Below are 19,232 nucleotides of genomic sequence, written 5' to 3'. Positions count from 1 at the left end.
GCTTGCTTATTGTGGCGGTTACTACTCTAAACCATTTAAGCCTGATACTTCACTTTGAATGCATAGCCAGCATTGCTCTCTGCTTCAATGGTGGGGGAAATGTGGAAAAGAGGATTTACATTCAGACAACATCCAACAAGACATTGATCTGTGCAGTCTGGGTAAACAAGCATCGGGGTAACTTGCTTGATGAGGCGGTTACTACCTTATGCTTCACTTTTGATACAACTCCAACATTACTGTCTGCATCAATGGCAGGAAATTCAAATCAAACAGCAACAAGGGCCCTGAACTTGGTGGTAGATGAAACAGATAAGTATGGGACAATAAGTGTGGGAGCTTGCTGGGCAGACTGGATATGCTGTTTGATCTTTTTCTGCCATTGTTTCTATGAGAAGTGTTGTTCACCAGCACTGCCAGACTCCAAAGAAATTTTGGTGAAACCAACTTGCACCAAAATAGGATAGTAATTCAAGTATTACCCCACTGCCTGGAGGTAGATGACAGAATTTACAGAAGAAAAAAAGTGAGTTTAATTCAAAATGACTACTATGGCAGAATAAGGGAACTAATTTTCTCAGTGCTGTCACTTAGAGTAAAAGGTGATGTTTTGTAACTGCCTCTTTCCTAGAAGTATAGACAAAAAAAAGTGTTGAAGGTACCAAACTGGAAAGAAATAATAGGAGCTGCATGCCTCTGGAAGGACTTCCTCCTGTCCCAAGCAGGAATGAAAAATGCTGGGAATGAATAAAAAAAAAAAGGCCCACAATTAAGTAGGTGTGTGGAGTAGAACAACTGTGCTGGGTTCTCCTGCATACTGAATACTTATTTGGGGCTAGGAGCAGAACTTTTTTTGTGAATATATTCTGGATAGGAAATTTGGTTTGTACCTACTAACTTTTGTTCCTGTAATACCACAGATTAGTCCAGACAAGTGGGTTTTGCATCCCTACCAGGAGATGGAGGCAGCGAACAAGAACGACGAGGCACTGCCTCAAAGTGCCATCTGCAGTCCCTCGGTATTGACCTGTACCCAAGCCAAAAGGCAGATAAGCCTTCCCCTTTCTAGGGTAAACCGTAAACCACAGGGTGGGAAACCCCTGACCTGGAAACACACAGCTTAATACACAAAAAGAAACACGCTGAAAACCGCTGCATATAAAAACTCTCAACTCCTAAAACAGGTTGTAGCACCTCTACTATATACAAGGCAGGATTATTCTGCATATCATCGGAATCATCCAGATCCCTAGAATTGCCCTCAGCACCAGCATTCTACAACCCCACCATTTAAGCACATCCTCTGAACCTCTTGCAGATGCCAGCCTTGCCTTTTGGATGGGGGCACTTGCCTGCCTCACTCTGGACCTTGTCTCTCCTGCACCCTTCCGTGGCAGGAACGATCTGTGTAACAGCAGGAAAAACTCTGAAGAAAACTCCTCCAGTTCTGTGCGAGAGAAGACTGCCATCCAAGCCCACATCTCCCTCCAGATCCTCCTCTGTTTCCTGAGGGGGGGGGGGGGGAGAGAATCTCTGGGCTCCCAACATGTGATCCCCCATGGGCACAACAGTACCTGCAGCCCCTGAAGATCAGGAGACCCACCTCTCTTTGGAGCCACACCCAGAGGTTCCCCCGCTCCCGCGACACAGCCTGTGCCGATAGAGCGGGAATTAAGATGGACCGACAAGAGCCCACAGGCCCTGCAAACTGCCATCCACCACGGGGCAGGAAGCGCAACCCAGCCAGAGTATGCCGACACTTAAGTAGGCTCACCATGTGGCTGTCATACCGATCTGGGCCAAGCCATGTGAACGCATTGGCTCGAACCGTGCACAGCAGGTTGCTGCGGCCGAAAAGAAGTGTGTCCTGACCTGACCACACAAACAATCTCTCTCTCCACCATGGAAACAAAGAACCAGTGGCAGACTCTTTCAGCAATCGCTCCTGCGGGCTCTAGCAACTCCCACTGACTTGAGTACCCCAGACCCCCACCCTTAGACTGAACATCCCAGCCTCACAGTCAAAAAACAACCCTGCTCTAGTTTCCCGTTCCTAAATATTTCTCTGGTACTTCCCCGAGCAGCGGGAGGAGGAGATGTCTGAGGTAAGAGGGAGTCAGTCCCCTGGCTATCAAAACCTCCAGAAGCAACAGGCTACAACAGACAGGTGTTTCCCCTGGATGCCACCCTCAACTTGAGGGATGGCCCACAAAGGAACATAGCACCATGGGAATCTACACCCCCTTCTCCTGATGATCTCTAAACTTTCAGTCAGAATTGCAGGTTTGCACCTCTACCATCTGCCTCAAAGATTTTGTTCTCTGCCTCCATCTGCTGGTAGGGATGCAAAACCCACTTGTCTTGCTTGATCTGGGTATGAACAGGAAATTAGTTTTACAATACTTAATTTTTGTATTTTTGGCTCTATTTACTCCCCAGTAGCCAAGAAAACTTCTGGGTGAATTGAGTCCATAGAGAATAAACATTTTTTTCACAGATCTCTACTTTTAACAAAGCTTAACAAAAAAGGTATGTCTGCTTTCTTATGAAATACTCAAGGTTGCTACTATACCCGCCTTTGTATATCCAATGTCTAATATGTTTTGCATTCAGGTGCATTGCATGTTAAATTATTTAGTTTCAACAATTTTTATTATTGGGATCAAAACTGAACAACCAGCCCAGCCTGGGTGCAGGAACACATACACCTCGGCGGGCAATGCAGCAACACTGTGACTCATCCCTAGAGTCCCAACCTCAGAATCCCCCCACCCAAACCAAGGGGGTCATAGACCACAGTTCTTGAGTCACACTCTACATCCTCAGGCCACCATCATTAAAGAGTCCAGTTAGAAAAAATATCCAGTTCAGTTAATCGTTCAAAATGAGACTCCAGGCACGATGAGGTAGGGTTTGCACATAATAGTCCCAAATTCGCAAGAACATCCGTCGGTGTAGAGGAGACGTCTTAGATGCCAAGTTCTCCATCTACATTAAGTGATGTAGGCCATTGCACCACATCCAAAATGTTGGGGGCAGTACTGTCTCTCCAGACAAATATCATGTGTTTACCAACCAGCCAGGCTTTCTGAAGTAGCAAATGTGCATCAGATCCCCTAAGCGTTGACTGAGAGATGCAACCAAAGAGGAACAATTTCAGGGAGAGAGGCAGGGGAGCCCCAAGGAGATCCGCCAGGTATTTCACAATGCAGGCCTAAACTAAGACAATTATTCCTTACCTGCTAATTTTCGTTCCTGTAGTACCACGGATCAGTCCAGCCCATGAGTTGTGTCCCCCTTGCAGCAGATGGAGTCAGAGCAAAAACTGTAAGGACCGCCCCTAATAGGTTGGAGCACCCTCTGTGTCCCTTCACTATTATGAATAACAAAGCTAGGAAATGCACACTGTATGGATCAACACAATTGGAAAAACTATGAACACTTAACTTTGTGAACAAGTAATAAGAACATGTAACTTTGAGAAACCAGTTGCAGAATGAGCTCTGCATACGTACTTGTAGAAAGAACTTGTAAGAAGAATTGCCCGACAGATATAGAGAGAAGCAGCCGAGCCGATCCCAAAACCTTACCCCAGAACAGACTTAGGGAGGGCATCTGGACTGATCCGTAGTACTACAGGAACAAAAATTAGCAGGTAAGGAATAATTTTCTTTTCCCTGTACGTACCCGGATCAGTCCAGACCATGGGATGTACCAAAGCTTCCCTACATAGGGTGGGCCCCTGATAGCCCAACTCGAATGACTTGAGCTCCGAGCGAGCCGAAACCCAGAGCCTGGACATTCAAGCGATAGTGTCTGGCAAAGGTGTGCAGCGACTTCGAGGTAGCCGCTCTGCAAATCTCCTGTGGAGAGACCACCCAGCTTTCAGCCCAGGAGGCGGCTTGTGCATGAAGGGACTGAGCTTTGATGCCTTCCGGAGGAGAATGACCAGCTCCGATGTATGCAACAGCGGGCAATAGTGGTCTTGGAAACCTTGCATCCCTTCCTGGGACTGCCCCAAAGAACAAAAGGGTGGTCCGTGACGTGCAATTCATTCGTTGCTTCCAAATATCAGATGAGACCCCGCTTGACATAGAGTCTAAGCTCCCTGGACTGTCGGCCGGGAAGGAGGGCAGTTCCACAGACTGATTCAAATGGAAGGTGGAGACCACCTTGGGAAGGAAGGAGGTACTGTGCGTAAGGAAATCCCTGAATCCGTGAAGCGGAGATAGGGCTCCCGGCACGAAAGAGCTTGAAGTTTGCAGATCCTACAAGCCGAACAAAGATACCAGGAAAACAGACTCGAGGGTGAGATCCTTAAGAGAAGCCTTGGCAAGAGGCTCGAATGGAAAACCACTTAGAATCCGGAGGACCAAATTGAGACTCCAAGAGGGATACAAGGAGTGAATCGGAGGCTTAACATGTTTTACACCACGTAGGAACTGGATTATGTCTGGATGGGAGGAAAGGAGAAATAGATAGATAAAAGGAGACAAAACAAAATCTCTAATGAAAAAACTACTGGGGAACCGCAGGTGCCCTCTTCATCTGCTGGAGTCAGAGTAATACTGAAGGGACGCAGAGGGTGCTCCAACCTATTAGGGGCGGTCCTTACAGTTTTTACTCTGACTCCATCTGCTGGAAGGGGGACATAACCCATGGTCTGGACTGATCCGGGTACGTACAAGGAACACCTATTAGGGGGACATGCCCAGAACATATGGGACAGGGATCAGAGGGCCCACCACATCGCTTACACACTCCCCTGGCACAGGGACCTATTTTAGCCACAATTTGTGGCGATAGGTATGCCCGCCACAGAAATTTTAACTGGGTCTCTCTGTACGACATGTTTATGGAGAGCATCAAAATTTGCTGAAAGCACTGGAGGTGTGATGGTAAAAATTCTCTCTCTCCGCCATAGTATCTAGCATAGAATCCAGGGCTTTCCCCTTCAAAAGTCTTGTGGGCAGCGGATAGTGATAGGGGTTGTTGTTGATCTAAACAGAGCGCATCATATGCAAGCTGAAAAGTAGTAAGAGATTTAGTCGATGGAGGCAACGAGTTTATATAAATGTAGAATCTGCAAATAAGGAAATACATGTGTGGGTGGTAAGTTAAATTGTGTCCGCAATTGTGGGAAAGCAGAAAGGCTCCCAGTCTCATCGAGGACTTGCCCCATTTGGGCTGCCTAAATGCCAAAAACCACGGACTGGGAACCCAGCCAGAATTGAAGGTTTCCCTGTACTGCTAAAAAAATGGGTATATAGCGGGGGGGGGCGGGTACCTAAAAACTTGCTTAACCGTTGCCACGCTTGACGGATGGGCTCTTATTTAAGGTGTGCGCTATAAGGCAGCTGACCAAGCTAGTCTTAATTCTTTCAAGAGATACACTGCTTCTGCATTTGTTTATAATCAGTTTTCCTAGGGAATGAAGTAATGTAATCTGGTCGAACCAGGTATTCGGTGGGAAGGGGTATAACTTTTATATTTGTTACAAAATTTGGATGTATAACAATTAAGCTCTAAAGTTTTTTTCATATGTCTGTTATCTTGTTTACATTCAACAAAAAAATTTTGAATATAAAAAAAAATTAGGGAAAAAAGTTAACTGTACTACCCTGCCTGTGTCATACAAAACACACCACATGCTCTAATCCAGAAGCAGCAGCAAGGTAGCTGCTAACCCGTATACTCCCTTTATCCAATTCAAGTATGATGCCTCCCCTACCACTTATCTAAAGGAATCCGTTAAGTTCGAATCTCTTAGTTCATTTAACTGCTAAATTAGCTTCCTGCTAATTAATTGTTTTTTGCTATCTCAAATGACTTTTAGAAGCATTATGTTAATCTAATTCTTTTCTTTCAATTGTCCTGAATTGTACTCCCTGTTCATTGTAACTTTCTTTCATTCTGTTAATTATGGTTTTCCCTGGTTTTGCTGTAAACCAGTACGATAAGACTGTCTTGAGCATCGGTATATTAAAAGAATTTAAATAAAATAAATAAATATGTATGATCCAGAGAGATTCATAAAGTGGTTTATATCTTTAATCCACTTTGATTTTTTTTTTTTTTTTTGGAAAAGCAGTATAGAAAAATAAATAGGGGCAAGAAAAGGATATGATCAGACACTGCTTGGGGTAGGTACATAGGGTTAAAATCAGATAGGTGCACCTGGTCAAGCCAATAGTCCTTACCTGCCAACAACTCTTTTTACTATGTTATTTAATCTTATTCAATTTCTCACCAAATGCCAGCTTTACACAGTATTTACAGGTGTTTGTCACATCTGATAATGATGTAAAGCTAGCAAATGCAAATTAAAAAATAAAATAAAATGTTTTCTTGTTCAGTTTTCTGCTTCATCCACTGTTGCCACAGTTCAAAAGCCTTGCTTCTTCTTCCTCCGCTGTCGCTTGAACTCTTTGCCTTTCTTTCGGACACTGCGTTTTGGCTCTGGTGGCAATGTTTCTATGTGCACTGGCTTCTTTTCAGCTGGTGTCTCAAAAACATCATCTGTGGGATCCACCGCCACCACAGTCTTCTCCTCTTTTTTCTTCTGCAGCTCCTTCATCTGCTGTTTCTCTCTGAACTTAGCAGCTGTGGTCAACCTTAGCATACGTCGATGCTAGAAAAGAAACAAAAAGCTTGTACATCCCAGCACAAAACATATTAGAACTTCCCTTCTTCCACCATTTTCCCCCTTTATCATCCCCTACATGTGCATCATTCAAACCCTTGCTGGCCTTAAGGCAAGTCTTCAATACTTTCCCTTGGCAGCCATTCCCTGCCACCCCCAAGGCTCTGCAACCCTGTCAAACAGGAAGCTTGAGCTGGAGTCTGCTCTGCTGCAGCTCATAGCACTGCAACCTGCAGCATTGTTATATCATTGCAAAAGACAAGTTATTCCTCTGTTATAATCCTGGAACATAAATACAATTATATGCTTTCATTACCTGAAACTGCTGGCAGTGGGCTCCATCTAGTAATAATAATAGGTAGTGTGCTTTAAACCTGCGTCAGCTCATGCAAACAAGATGCCATAGCCGAGCATGCAGCTAGGTAGGTCATCTTGGTTGTAGCTATGTCTACTGTAAAACTGGAGAAATTACTTACCTGATAATTTCATTTTCCTTACTGTAGACAGACTGACTCAGGACCAGTAGGTTTATGCTCCCTCTGCCAGCAGATAGAGACAGAGCAAGCTGACATCACAGTATACATAATCCTGTACTGACCCCAGCCTGCTAGTATTCTCTTCAAAAGCAACTATAGTCAGACTAGCAAAAAATTTGATTAAAAATAGATAACCAGAACTGTACTCAACCAACCATAAACACTGAACTCACATAAGATTCTAAGTACCCCAAGCTAAGGACTGGATAAACACTTACCAGTATTCCCTTGGGACACAGAGCCCCACAGGACCACTACTGACCCACTCCTACGACAGCTGAGGGCAAGAAGCACAGTCCATCTGTCTACACACTAAGGAAAATGAAATTATCAGGTAAGTAATTTCTCCATTTCCTAGTTGTAGACAGATGGACTCAGGACCAGTGGGATGTACCAAAGCTACTCCCCAATAGGGTGGGAGGCTGCATGCAGTCCAGTCAACACCACACATGCAAAGGCTGCATCCTCCTGGGCCTGCACATCCAGACGATAAAACCCAGAAAAAGTATATAAGGAAGACCACATCATAGCTTGGCAGATATCGAGGGGAGACAGACTAAACACGGCCCACAACACTGCCTGAACCCTAGTAGAATGGGCCCTAGCCTGAGTAGGCAACAGCTTTCCAGCATCCACATACAAGGCCAGACCACCTCCTTAATCCAACAAGCTATGGTAGCCCATGAAGCTGAAACACCCTGCTTTACAAAATTTAAGTATAGTGTTCTTGTACCCATGGAGAAGCACCATAAGCTTGTTTGGCACATAACACTCCTGCCACGGAGAACAAATAGGCGATCTGTCTTTCGAAAAGACGGAGAGACCTCCAGATACCACACGACAAGATGCTTAACATCCAAGGAGCACCAAAGACAAAGTTCTTCCGCATCCCTGACCTTATCCAGGGATGACAAGGAGATGGACTGATTCAAATAAAAGTCCAAAACTACTTTGGGCAGCCGTAACAGCCCCGGAGTCACCCGAATGAATGGCTCCTAGCAAGACAAGGCCTGCAGCTCAGAAATCCAACGAACAGAACATATAGCCACCAGGAACACAGTCTTCAAAGTAAACAACCATAAAGAAAGGCTACCCAGTGGTCAGAACATACAGCCCGCCAAAAAGTACAGCACCAAATTAAGAGACTCCACAATGGAACCAGTAACCTCAAGGGAAGCCTAAGATGCTTCACTCCCTTCAAAAAAAAAAAATGGGCCACATCAGGATGAAACAAGGAAACACCATTTACCAGGCCTCTGAAACAGACAAGAGCCACAACCTGCACCTTCAAGAAATTAAGGGCCCAGCCTTTATTCAATCCATTCTGCAAAAAATCCAGAATGAGAGGGATCTTAACTGAACGAGGAAGAACACCCCCGCTCCTCACACCAAGCCTCAAAAACTCTCCAAACCCGCACATAAGCCAAGAAACGGGAGAACTTGCGAGCATGGAGTCAAGTGGCAATCAATGCAGATTAATGGGCGAGCCCTCTCAAGCGCCAAACTGTAGGACAGAATAGAGGTGGACCCTTGTGAAGAACCAGTCCCTGCTGAAGCAGATCCATGCGTGGAGGAAGACGAAGGGAGGCCTCCACCAGGAGTCATCGTAAATCCACATATCTTGGACACTTGGGCAGTCTGGCCCCACTAGGGCTACCAGCCCGCTGTGGCCTTCGATCTTGCGAATTATCCTGCCCAACAAGGGCCACAGAGGAAAGGCATAAAGCAATCTGTCTTCCGGCCAGAACTGTATGAGAGCATCTATTCCTAGGGACCAAGGATCTCTCTTGCGACTATAGAAGTGAGGAACCTTCGCATTTCAAGACGTTGCCAGCAGGTCTAGGAACGGAAGGCCCCAGCGATCCACAATCAGCTGAAATTCCTCTGACGACAATACCAACTCTCCCTGCTGAGAAAGTCCGCTCTTACATTGTCTTTTTCTGCAATGTGAGAGGCCGTGATTATCTCCAAATGACCTTCCGCCCATTCCATCAGCTGGTCTATTTCTTGCGACACATGCTGGCTCTTGGTTCCTCCCTGGCGATTGATATAGGCCACAGTCGTTGCATTGTCCAATATCATGTGAACTGCTTCATTCTGCAGCCTGTGACTGAACTGCAAGCATGCCAGCCATACTGTCTGAGCTTCCAAGTGATTGATGATCCAGCGGAACTCTCGGCATTCCAGCGCCCCTGGGCTGTTAACTCAAGATAGTTAGCCCCCCCAACCGTAGAGACTTGTATCTATAGTGAGTACCAACCAGGCTGGAGAGGACAAGGAAATTTTCTCAGATGATCCTCCTGTAACCACCACTGGAGGCGGGAACAGATTTCCATCAGCAAGTGGAGCAGAACCACATAATCCTGAGACTACGGGTTCCAACGAGAGAGAGCACGCGCATACACGCCCTTGCCCAAGGCACCACTTCCAGGGTAACTCGCCTTCAAATAGAATACCTGTAGGTAGGACCACACCGTCAGGTGTATGGTGTTCATCAACTGATGCAGTTGAGACATCAATTTCTGGGTCCAAACTTCTGGTAGGAAAACTCTGTCCTGTCCCATGTCGAGCTGGACCCCCAGATACTCCAACGACTGGGATGGTTGAAGATTGCTCTTGGTCAGGTTCACCACCCACCTGAGCTCCTGCAAAAAGGAAATCTTGTGCGTCACCAGGTGACTCTTCCTGAGACTTGGCTTGAATCAGCTAGTTATCCAAATACAGGTGCACCAGGATTCCTTCTTTTGCTACCACCATTTTCTTGGAAAATGCTGGGAGCGATGGCGAGACCAACTGACAGCACCTGAAACTGATAATGGCACCCCAACACCACAAAGCGCAGAAAGCGTTGGTGTTCCAATTGGATAGGAATATGAAGGTAAGCCTCTGACAGATCCAAGGAGGTTAGAAATTCCCTCCACTGCACCGCCATTAAAAAATGAGTCGCCTTCAAATGACAGTTGACCCTTTTGAGGATCCAAGATGGGACGAAAAGAGCCCTTCTTCTTGGGCACAACAAAATAAATGGAAAATCGGCCCATACTTTGGGACGTGGGCAACAGAACCACAGCCCTCAGTCTGAGGAGTCTTTGAAGCATGAACTCCACTGCCTGCTTTTTCTGCAGGGAGTGACAAGAACACCATAAACATGTCCCAGGGAATATTGCTAAATTCTAGCGCGTACCCTTCGTGTATCACCTCCAGGACCCACTGGTCTGACGTGATTTTGACCCACCTCCGATAAGAGACGGCCCCCTATTTCCTGTGCCAGAAGGTGGGCCAGCAAACCTTCATTGGGAAGCTCGGGAAGGTCCACCACCTGAGCCCACTCCTCTCTTGTGCTGCTAGGGACAAAAGGTCCAAGACCTACCGAAAGGCAGAGTCCACTGAAAAGTCATCCCTCTATAGGGACGAAAACACCTTTAACCCCAGAAACATACCCTTATACCAAATGGGTGCTGTAACTGTTTTTTATCCTCTGGCAACCGAGGCAGCGGAGAATCGCCCCACTTACTGGCCAGATTCTCTAACTTGCTCCCAAACAAGAACGAGCCTTTAAAGGGCATCTTGGTAAGATTGGCATTGGAAGCTGTGTCAGCTGACCAATTTTGCAACCAGAGTTGACACCTGGCTGCTAGCACCAAAGTCACCCCTCTGGCCGAGGTCTGGACCAAATCACAGCCTGTGTCTGCTAATAAGGTAGCAGCAGACTCCATAACTGCTCTGAAATTCCCTCCAGACTCAACTTCCTGAGAGAGAAGCAGACAAGATCTCGCCACTAGGGCACAACAGGAGGCAATCTGTAAATTCATCACCACTGCCTCAAAGGCTTGCTTAAGAATAGCCTCAAACCTTCTATCATATACATCCTTCAAGGCCACTCCTCCCTCTACAGGGAGCGTCGTCCATTTAGAAACGGCACATACAAAGCATCCACTTTGGGAAAAGGCAAACGCTCTCTCACAGCCAGATGCAGGGGGTACAGGACTTCCAAGGTCTGACCCCCTTTAAAATTTGCCTCTGGGGCATCCCATTCTAGATCAATCAATTCCTGGATGGCATCCATCACCGGGAAAAAAACAAGAAGCTTTATGTAAGGAAACCAAAAGGGGATTCTTCCTCTGTTCTGACAAAGCATCCAAACTAGGAACACCCAGCTCTTTCAAGGTCTGGGAAACCAGGGCCAGCAGTTCATCTCTATAAAAGAACTGCAACATAGTTCGATACAGTTCCAGCCCTGGAGGAATTTCCCCATCTTCCAGGGAATCGGGATAAACCTCCGAGCCATCCAGATTCCTGTTGGGAACACCGGCAGGGAGCCAGGACAAGCCCCAGTGCTTAAGTATAGGTCTGGAAGAGGGTCTGAATGGACAGAAATGAGAGAACTGGAGGACTGTGCCTGAAGAAAGGCTTGTAAGCCTTGAAAAAATTCCACCCAACAAAAAAGTAGCTGGGTCCAGACCAAGCCCAGAAGAACTGGAGCTGGTCCCACAGAACTGCCCTCGCCAGAAGAGAAGAGGAGGAGCCAGTCAAGGGAGAACCAAGATCTGGCATCCCCCAGTCAAGACTGTGACTAACCCATCAGAATGGGAAGAGCCAGACTTAGTAAAATCCAAGAAAGACAACTCTCCCCGAGCAGCACTAACACAGGTTAGAAGCCAGTTCAGGCTGAGAAGCCCTAATAGGAAGATGCTTAGCCTTCTTGCTTACAGGTGCCATCACTGTGGTAAACGTGCATTGAAATGGCTCGCGCTCAAAAATTAAATATGCCCAAAAAATAAGCACCTAGAAGAAAGTGAGACAAGGCACACGCGCAACCTGTGTGCCAAGTTAAGCACAAAGTCTGTGCATGTAAAAAGCATGCCCAAAAACAGAGTGCACATTGCATGCTCAGTGCCGATGGCCTATAGAGGGCAGCAGAACACACACAAGAGTGTGCGAAAACGGCCGCAGTGGCCTACTGTGTGGCGTGCAAGAAAAAAGCCTAAGTGCGGGGCCTAGCTCACCAGGGGCTGCTCAACCCATCAGGCTGCCCAGTTCCCCAACCAACAGGAGCAGGAACGAACATCGGCATGACATGCCCAGAACAGAGACCAGAGGAAGTCCTGAAACCCCTCTTGTCTCTGATTCAGGTAAAACTTTCTCCTTTATTTTTTAAACCTTACCTGAGCTCAGCACTCACCTGCTGAGTACAGAGACTGTCTCCGGCTGCTGGGGGATAGGGCATCTACCATTGCTGTTGCACTCAGTCTCCTGCACCCACTGCCTTTCAGCTGAGCTAGCAGTTAAGCCTATACTGAGAAACCCAGCTGAGGGGACTACGGAAATCGCTTCAGGAATTCCCAACTGAGGGAGGGACCTTTAGGTATCACTGCCGGAGAGCGGGTCTCTCTTTTCCTGAATTCAAAATTCCAAATTTCTCCTTTCAGAAAGCTCAAAGCAATCCCAACAGGGAGATGCATGTCCACCATCTACTACTGGAAATGGAGAATACTGGCAGACTGGGGTCACTGCAGGGTTATGTATACTGTGATGTCAGTTTGCTCAGTCTCCATCTGCTGGCAGGGGAGCATAAACCTACCGGTCCTGAGTCCATCTGTCTACATGCTAGGAAAGTTCTAATTTGTCATCTTATACAAACAAGTCATGTCTCTCTACATTTACATAAGACACAGTAATTAATCCCCAACACCCCCCCCCCCCAAAACCTGATCATAAATCAGATTAGTGCTCATTCACCAGTTAAAACTGATAATTATTTTCTCTAGCTCAGAAGAATTTTATTTATTTATTATTAATTTTATTTTATTTTTAATTTTTATATACCGAAGTTCTTGTAAGAACTACAAACCACTCCGGTTTACATAAAATGATGAAATGCCCAAAATAGAGAAAGGGGCTTTACATGGAACAATAGAACAGAATGCCAACTTAACATAGTAATATTAAAATATATTATAGATACAGTATAAATACAATATAAGTACGAGAAACGTTTGAACTCAAAATCTTTGTACAGTTAAAAAATCATAATAGTAAAACTCAGTGAGGAATCCATAATTTGGTTTTATCCTCCCGTCTAGGCAGCATTAAGAGTCTGGGAAGGCTTGGTGGAAAAGCCAGGTTTTTAGCTTTTTTTTGAACTCCTGATGACTTGGTTCCAGTCTTAGATCTGGGGGGAGCACGTTCCACTGGTGGGGGCCTGCTGAAGATAGTGCTCGTTTACTCAATGATGATTTTACCTGTGGGGCATGCAGTGTGCCTTTGTATGCGCTTCTATTTGGTCTGGAAGATGTATGAGGTTGAAGTTGAGTGCTTAACATGATAGGAGCTAGTTTGTATGTCGCTTTGTGAACGATTGTGAGTACTTTATAGAGGATCCTGTGTTTAATAGGAAGCCAGTGTAGATTACGAAGGATTGGGGTGATATGGTCTCTTTTGTTAGAGTTTGTGAGGATTCTAGCGGCGGAGTTCTGTACCCTCTGTAATGGTTTGATGGTATTAGTGGGGAGACCGAGAAGAAGGGAGTTGCAATAATCGAGCTTAGATAGTATAATGGATTGGAGTACTGTCCTGAAGTCTGTGAAGTAAAGGAGGGGTTTTAGTTTTCTGAGGACTTGCAGTTTGTAAAAGCAGTCCTTTGTGGTAGTGTTTATAAACTTTTTTAGGTTTAGATGGTTGTCTAGCCAGGCTCCAAGGTCCCTGACGACAGGTGAGAACATGCTGTTTGAGTTTGGTTGCGTGGGGCTTGATGAGATTGTGAGGGGGTCATGGGAGATAATGAGCATTTCAGTTTTATTGGCATTCAATACTAAGTTGAGGCTTGAGAGTAAGTCTTTAATTGGCTGTAGGCATTGAGAGTAAGAATGAGGCATTGTTTATCTAGAGCCTGTGGACCTCCGATTTATACACTGGAGCAGACGCCCTTAAGACCTCATCCAGCAATAACTTTTGTACTCTATAGTGTGAACTACATTTAATTTTAAATTGGCATGAAAAAAAAAAAAAAAAAGAGCATGTCAACTGGTCAAAACAGACCACTATGTGCACCAAAATTTGCTTACTGCAGTTTGGGTCTGAATGGTCAGAGCAGTTTCAATCAAAATAACCCAAGTTCCATCAAAAGAAAATTATTCCTTACCTGCTAATTTTTGTTCCTGTAGTACCACGGATCAGTTCAGACAGTGGGATCTCTCCCTTCCAGCAGATGGAGTCAGAGAAAAGCTTGAAGGGTGCTCTCTTATAGCCTGGAGCACTCTTTGTGTCCCTTCAGAACGGAGTATATTAAAGCAAGAAGAAACCATGGAATGAATCAAGTAAACCAACCTCAAACTGTAACTATGTACAAGAATGCTTTGATTAGAAATTGTAGTGAGAACAAACTTGCAAAAGGAACCATTGTCAATTCACGAACAGTCCTCATACTGTTAATCATTCGAGCTGATATTCAAAAGTACTGTGCAGACGATCCCAAAACCCATATCTATTCTTAGGGTGGGTGTCTGGATTGATCCGCGGTACTACAGGAACGAAAATTAGCAGGTAAGGAATAATTTTCTTTTCCCTTTACGTACCCGGATCAGTCTAGACAGTGGGATGTACCAAAGCTTCCCTATGTAGGGCGGGCCCCAGATAGCCCTGCTCGAATGACCTGAGCACCAAAGGAGCCAAAACACAGTGATTGGAGATTTAAGCAATAGTGACATGCAAAGGTGCGCAACGATTTCCAGGTAGCTGCTCTGCATATGTCCTGCGGTGAAACTGCCTGGCTTTCTGCCCAGGAAGCTGCTTGAGCACGGAGCGACTGAGCCTTGATGCCCTCTGGATGTGGCCGACCAGCACCAACGTACGCTGAAGAGACTGCTTCCTTTAACTAGCGAGCAATTGTGGTTTTAGAAGCCTTGTTCCCCCTTTTGGGTCTGCTCCCCAGGACAAAGATGGTCCGATAGGCAGAATTCATTTGTAACATCCAGATACCAAATTAGGACGTGCTTGATGTCGAGCCGTCTAAGGTGTCTGGGATCCTCGTCAGGGAAGGATGGTAGTTCCACAGACTGATTCAAATGAAAGGCCGAGATCACCTTTGGCAGGAAAGATGGAACTGTGCTCAAGGATACTCCTGAATCTGTGAAATGGAGGGAAGGCTCCCTGCACGACAAAGCTTGAAGCTCCGAGATCCGGCGGGCAGAACAGATGGACACCAGGAAAACTGTCTTCAGAGTGAGGTCTCTGAGGGTAGCTCTTCTCAGCGGCTCGAAAGGAGGACCTCCTAGAATCCAAACTCCTTTAGAAACCGGACTATATCGGGATGTGACGAAAGAGGAGCTCCATCCAGGTGACGGACGAGGGAATCAAGGGCTGCCATCTGAACCTTCAGGGAACTGTATGCCAACCCATTCTCCAGGCCTCGCTGTAAGAAGGATAGTATCTGGACTACTGAAGCGCGACATGGAGATACACCTGTGGATTCACACCAGGCCTCAAAGACTTTCCACATCCGCACGTAGGAAGTGAAAGTCTTCCTAGCCTTCAGGAGGGTCGAAATAACATCCTCCGGCAGCCCCGTCTCTTCAACCTGCGCCTCACAAAAGCCAGGCCGCAAGACAGAAGCGATCTGCCCGGTCGAAAAATACAGGACCCTGACGCAGAAGGATGGGAAGATGTCCCAGGTGGAGAGGTCCGTCCACCGCGAGGTTGACTAGGTCTGCAAACCACGGTCTTCGTGGCCATTCAGGCGCCACTAGAATTACAGGACCTTGGTGAATCTTTATTCTTCGAAGCACCTTTCCCACCAGGGGCCATGGCGGAAACACGTAAATTAGGAGGTTTCGCGGCCATGGGAGGACAAGGGTATCCACTGCTTCAACACTGTGCTCCCTTCTGCGAATGAAGAAGCATGGAGCCTTCACGTTCTTTTGAGTGGCCATCAGATCCAGAAGGGGAGTCCCCCACCGGGTGAAGAGGAAAGCCACTGCTTTCTCGGAGAGTTCCTACTCTCTGAGAGCTATGTGTTGACGCTTAAGAAATCCGCTTGGTCATTGTCCGCTCCTGCTATGTGGGACACTGCCAGGCAGGAGAGGGAATGCCACCCACGCCATTAACTTGTCCATCTCCTGAGAAACATGACAGCTCTTTGTTCCTCCTTGACAGTTGATGTACACTACTGTAATGGCGTTGACGGAGAGTATTCTTACAGCTTGGCAATGAACGAGGGGGAAGAAATGTTTCATAGCAAGACGAACCGCTCTGGTTTCGAGACGATTGATCGGCCACCTCACTTGCACTGACGTCCATCGTCCCCGTGCTGACTGCATTTCATACACAGCTCCCCATCCAGAGAGGATGGCATCCGTGGTGATGATCACCCACTGTGGGATCTCCAAGTCCACTCCCTGCAGCAAGTGATCCACACTGAGCCACCAGCTCAGGCTGTCCTTGGCAACTTCCGGCAGCGGAAGGAGTGCTTGGAACTCCTGAGACACTGGCTTCCAGTGGGAGAGTAACGCCCTCTGTAAAGGATGCATATTTGCAAAGACCCAAGGAACCAAATCTATAGTTGAAGCCATCGAGCCCAGGACCTGGAGATAGTCCCATGCTGTGGGGAGTGAGAGGCAACGGAAGCGCTGTACCTGAGAGATAAGCAACAGAGCACGGTCCTGACGCAGGAAGACTTTGCCCAAATTGGTATCGAACCTTGCTCCTAAGAAGTCGAGCATCTGAGAGGGAGTAAGGCTGCTCTTAGCAAAATTGACAACTCATCCGAGAGAGTAGAGAAGCTGCAAGACTGACAACCGCCTGCAGGCAAAGGTCCAGGGACCGCTCGAATGAGCCAGTCATCCAGGTAGGGGTGGACTAGAATCCCCTCCCTCTGTAGGGCTGCTGCCACCACCACGACCTTGGTGATGGTGCGGGGAGGGGGTCGCTAGTCCGAAGGGTAGGGCCTGAAATTGAAAATGTTGACTGAGGATTTTGAAGCAAAGGAAGCGTTGATGTTCCTTGAGGATGGGGATGTGGAGATATGCCTCTGTCAAGTCCAAGGAGGCTAGGAATTCTCCGCGGTGACCCGCCGCTATTACAGAGCATAATGTGGGATCCTGAGGGCCCTGTTGACCATCTTGAGATCCAGGATTGGACAGAAGGAGTCTTCTTTTTTGGGGACGACGAAGTAAACGGAATAATGGTCTAACCCTTGCTCTTTCGGGGACACTGGGAGGATGGCACTTAAGTCCATGAGCCGGTTGAGCATCTGACGTACTAAATGTTGTTTCTTCACTGGGCCGCAGGGAGAGAAGAGAAACCTGTCCATTGGGGTGGGGGGGGGGCAGGTCGAGCAGATTCTAAAAGCATAGTTGTGCTGTAGAATATCCAGAACCCATCGGTCTAAGGTATTTTTGACCCACTCCTCATAGAAGAGGGAGAGACATCCCTATATCCTGGGGGTCAAAGAGTGGGCAGGTAAATCTTCATTGGGAAGACTTGGAAGAGGCCCCCTGAGGGAGGCTGTCTCAAGATGGTCTTTGACCGCGAAAGGAATGAGACCAGGACTGCGACCGTGAGGAAGGAGGACTTTGAGAGGCCAGTCTTGACTGTCGAAAAACGCCGCTGTCCCCGGAATCGGATTCTAGTAGAATTGAACGTCCTGGAGGTCAGAGGACGATCCTCCGGCAGCTTATAGACCTTGTTCTCTCCCAGGGATTTGATGAGTTGTTAAAGATCCTCACCAAACAGTAATTTGCCTTTGAAGGGGAGAGATCCCAACTGAGTTTTAGACAAAGAATCAGCCGACCAATTACAGAGCCAGAGAAGACTCCAGGCAGAGACTGATACCATTGATCTGGCCAGGACGCGGAGTAAGTCATATAGCGTATCTGCTCCATAAGCTATTACCATCTCTAGGCCTTCCGCCTGTTGCGCTTCCTCTTTTGGCAGGTCTTGAGCACTGAGCAGCTGTTGGACCCATCTGAGACATGCGCGCTGCATTAAAGAGCTGCACACTGTGGCTCTTATCCCCAAGGCTGATAGCTCAAAAATCCTTTTGAGGTAGACCAAGCTTCCGAACCTGGAGATCTCGGAGGGAGGCTCCACCCGTGACTGGGATGTAGTCCCTTTTTGTGACCACTGTTACTGACGCGTCTACCTTGGGGACTTTGAGTTCTAGGAATTCCTCCGGAAGAGGATAGAGCTTGTCCATAGCCCTTCCTACTCTCAGACTACACTCTGGCGAATCCCATTCTCTGGATAACAATTGAAGGATCATAGGATGAAACGGAAACATTTTCACTGGTGGACGCATTTTGGCAAGGATTTGTGGCCTCCGTACTGGTGCCAGGTGGATACTGTGGAGCCTCAATATCAAACTCTGCTGGGGCATGGGGGGATGAGAGGATCAAGTTCATCCCTCTGAAACAGGCGTAAGACCCCAGGGTCATCCCCTTCCATGTGCATGTGAGAAGTCAGATCATCCTGGTCCAGCCTCAGAGCACCCTGGGGAGAATGATCCAGATGGGGGACCACCCTGACTCTGGAGGATCCCTGAGGAACTTCCATGGACTGCAGAGGCTCTGTCAATCTAATCACCTTAGGAGGAGGGGGGGCCTGAAGATGCATTCTGGTGCTGTTCCAAACTGGCCAAATAAGCATTGTGCAAAAGAAGCACAAAATTCACTGAACAAATGCTGGGGGATGGAGGTCCCGAGTGAGGAATGGCAGGAAGGTCCCCTGGTGTTGTCCCCTGGGCTGGGGGGGGGGGGGTTAACCAGAGTTAAAACTGGTGGGGGAAGGAGGAAAACCGCTGTCTGAATCCTCATTTGGCTGCCTAGGAACACCCGGCTCTGAAAACAAAATGGCTGCCGTTCCCACGCTAGACTGGATCGGGGCCAGCCCCCCTCTGAGCAGTTGCGTCTGGGAACACAAAGCTGACTGTCCAGCCGGCCTCGAGGGACCCTCCCCACTGGGGAGGCACCTCGAACAAATGCCTTCGCGGGAGAACCGCGTTCTGGGCTCTCCGCAGGCAGCACATCGCGCTGAGAGTGGCATTGGGGGGGGGGGGGGGG

The 19,232-nt window shown here is 47.3% G+C and overlaps 1 protein-coding gene across 1 annotated transcript in view; it reads right to left on the bottom strand.

Annotated features, from left to right (window-relative positions):
* Positions 1–6,041: 6,041 nt before the first annotated feature.
* Positions 6,042–19,232, bottom strand: part of BRIX1 (biogenesis of ribosomes BRX1) — a 40,325-nt gene continuing 27,134 nt past the window's right edge. The window contains exon 10 of the mRNA XM_029579014.1: positions 6,042–6,631. Coding sequence (XP_029434874.1) covers positions 6,386–6,631 — 246 coding nt within the window. The 3' untranslated portion in view covers positions 6,042–6,385. The remainder of the gene's footprint in view (positions 6,632–19,232) is intronic.

Source organism: Rhinatrema bivittatum, chromosome 1 (assembly GCF_901001135.1).
Source record: "Rhinatrema bivittatum chromosome 1, aRhiBiv1.1, whole genome shotgun sequence".
In the NCBI taxonomy this organism is placed as follows: Eukaryota; Metazoa; Chordata; class Amphibia; order Gymnophiona; family Rhinatrematidae; genus Rhinatrema; species Rhinatrema bivittatum.
The sequence above is the reverse complement of the archived record's forward strand: the minus strand, read 5'-3'. Positions and strand labels throughout refer to the sequence as shown.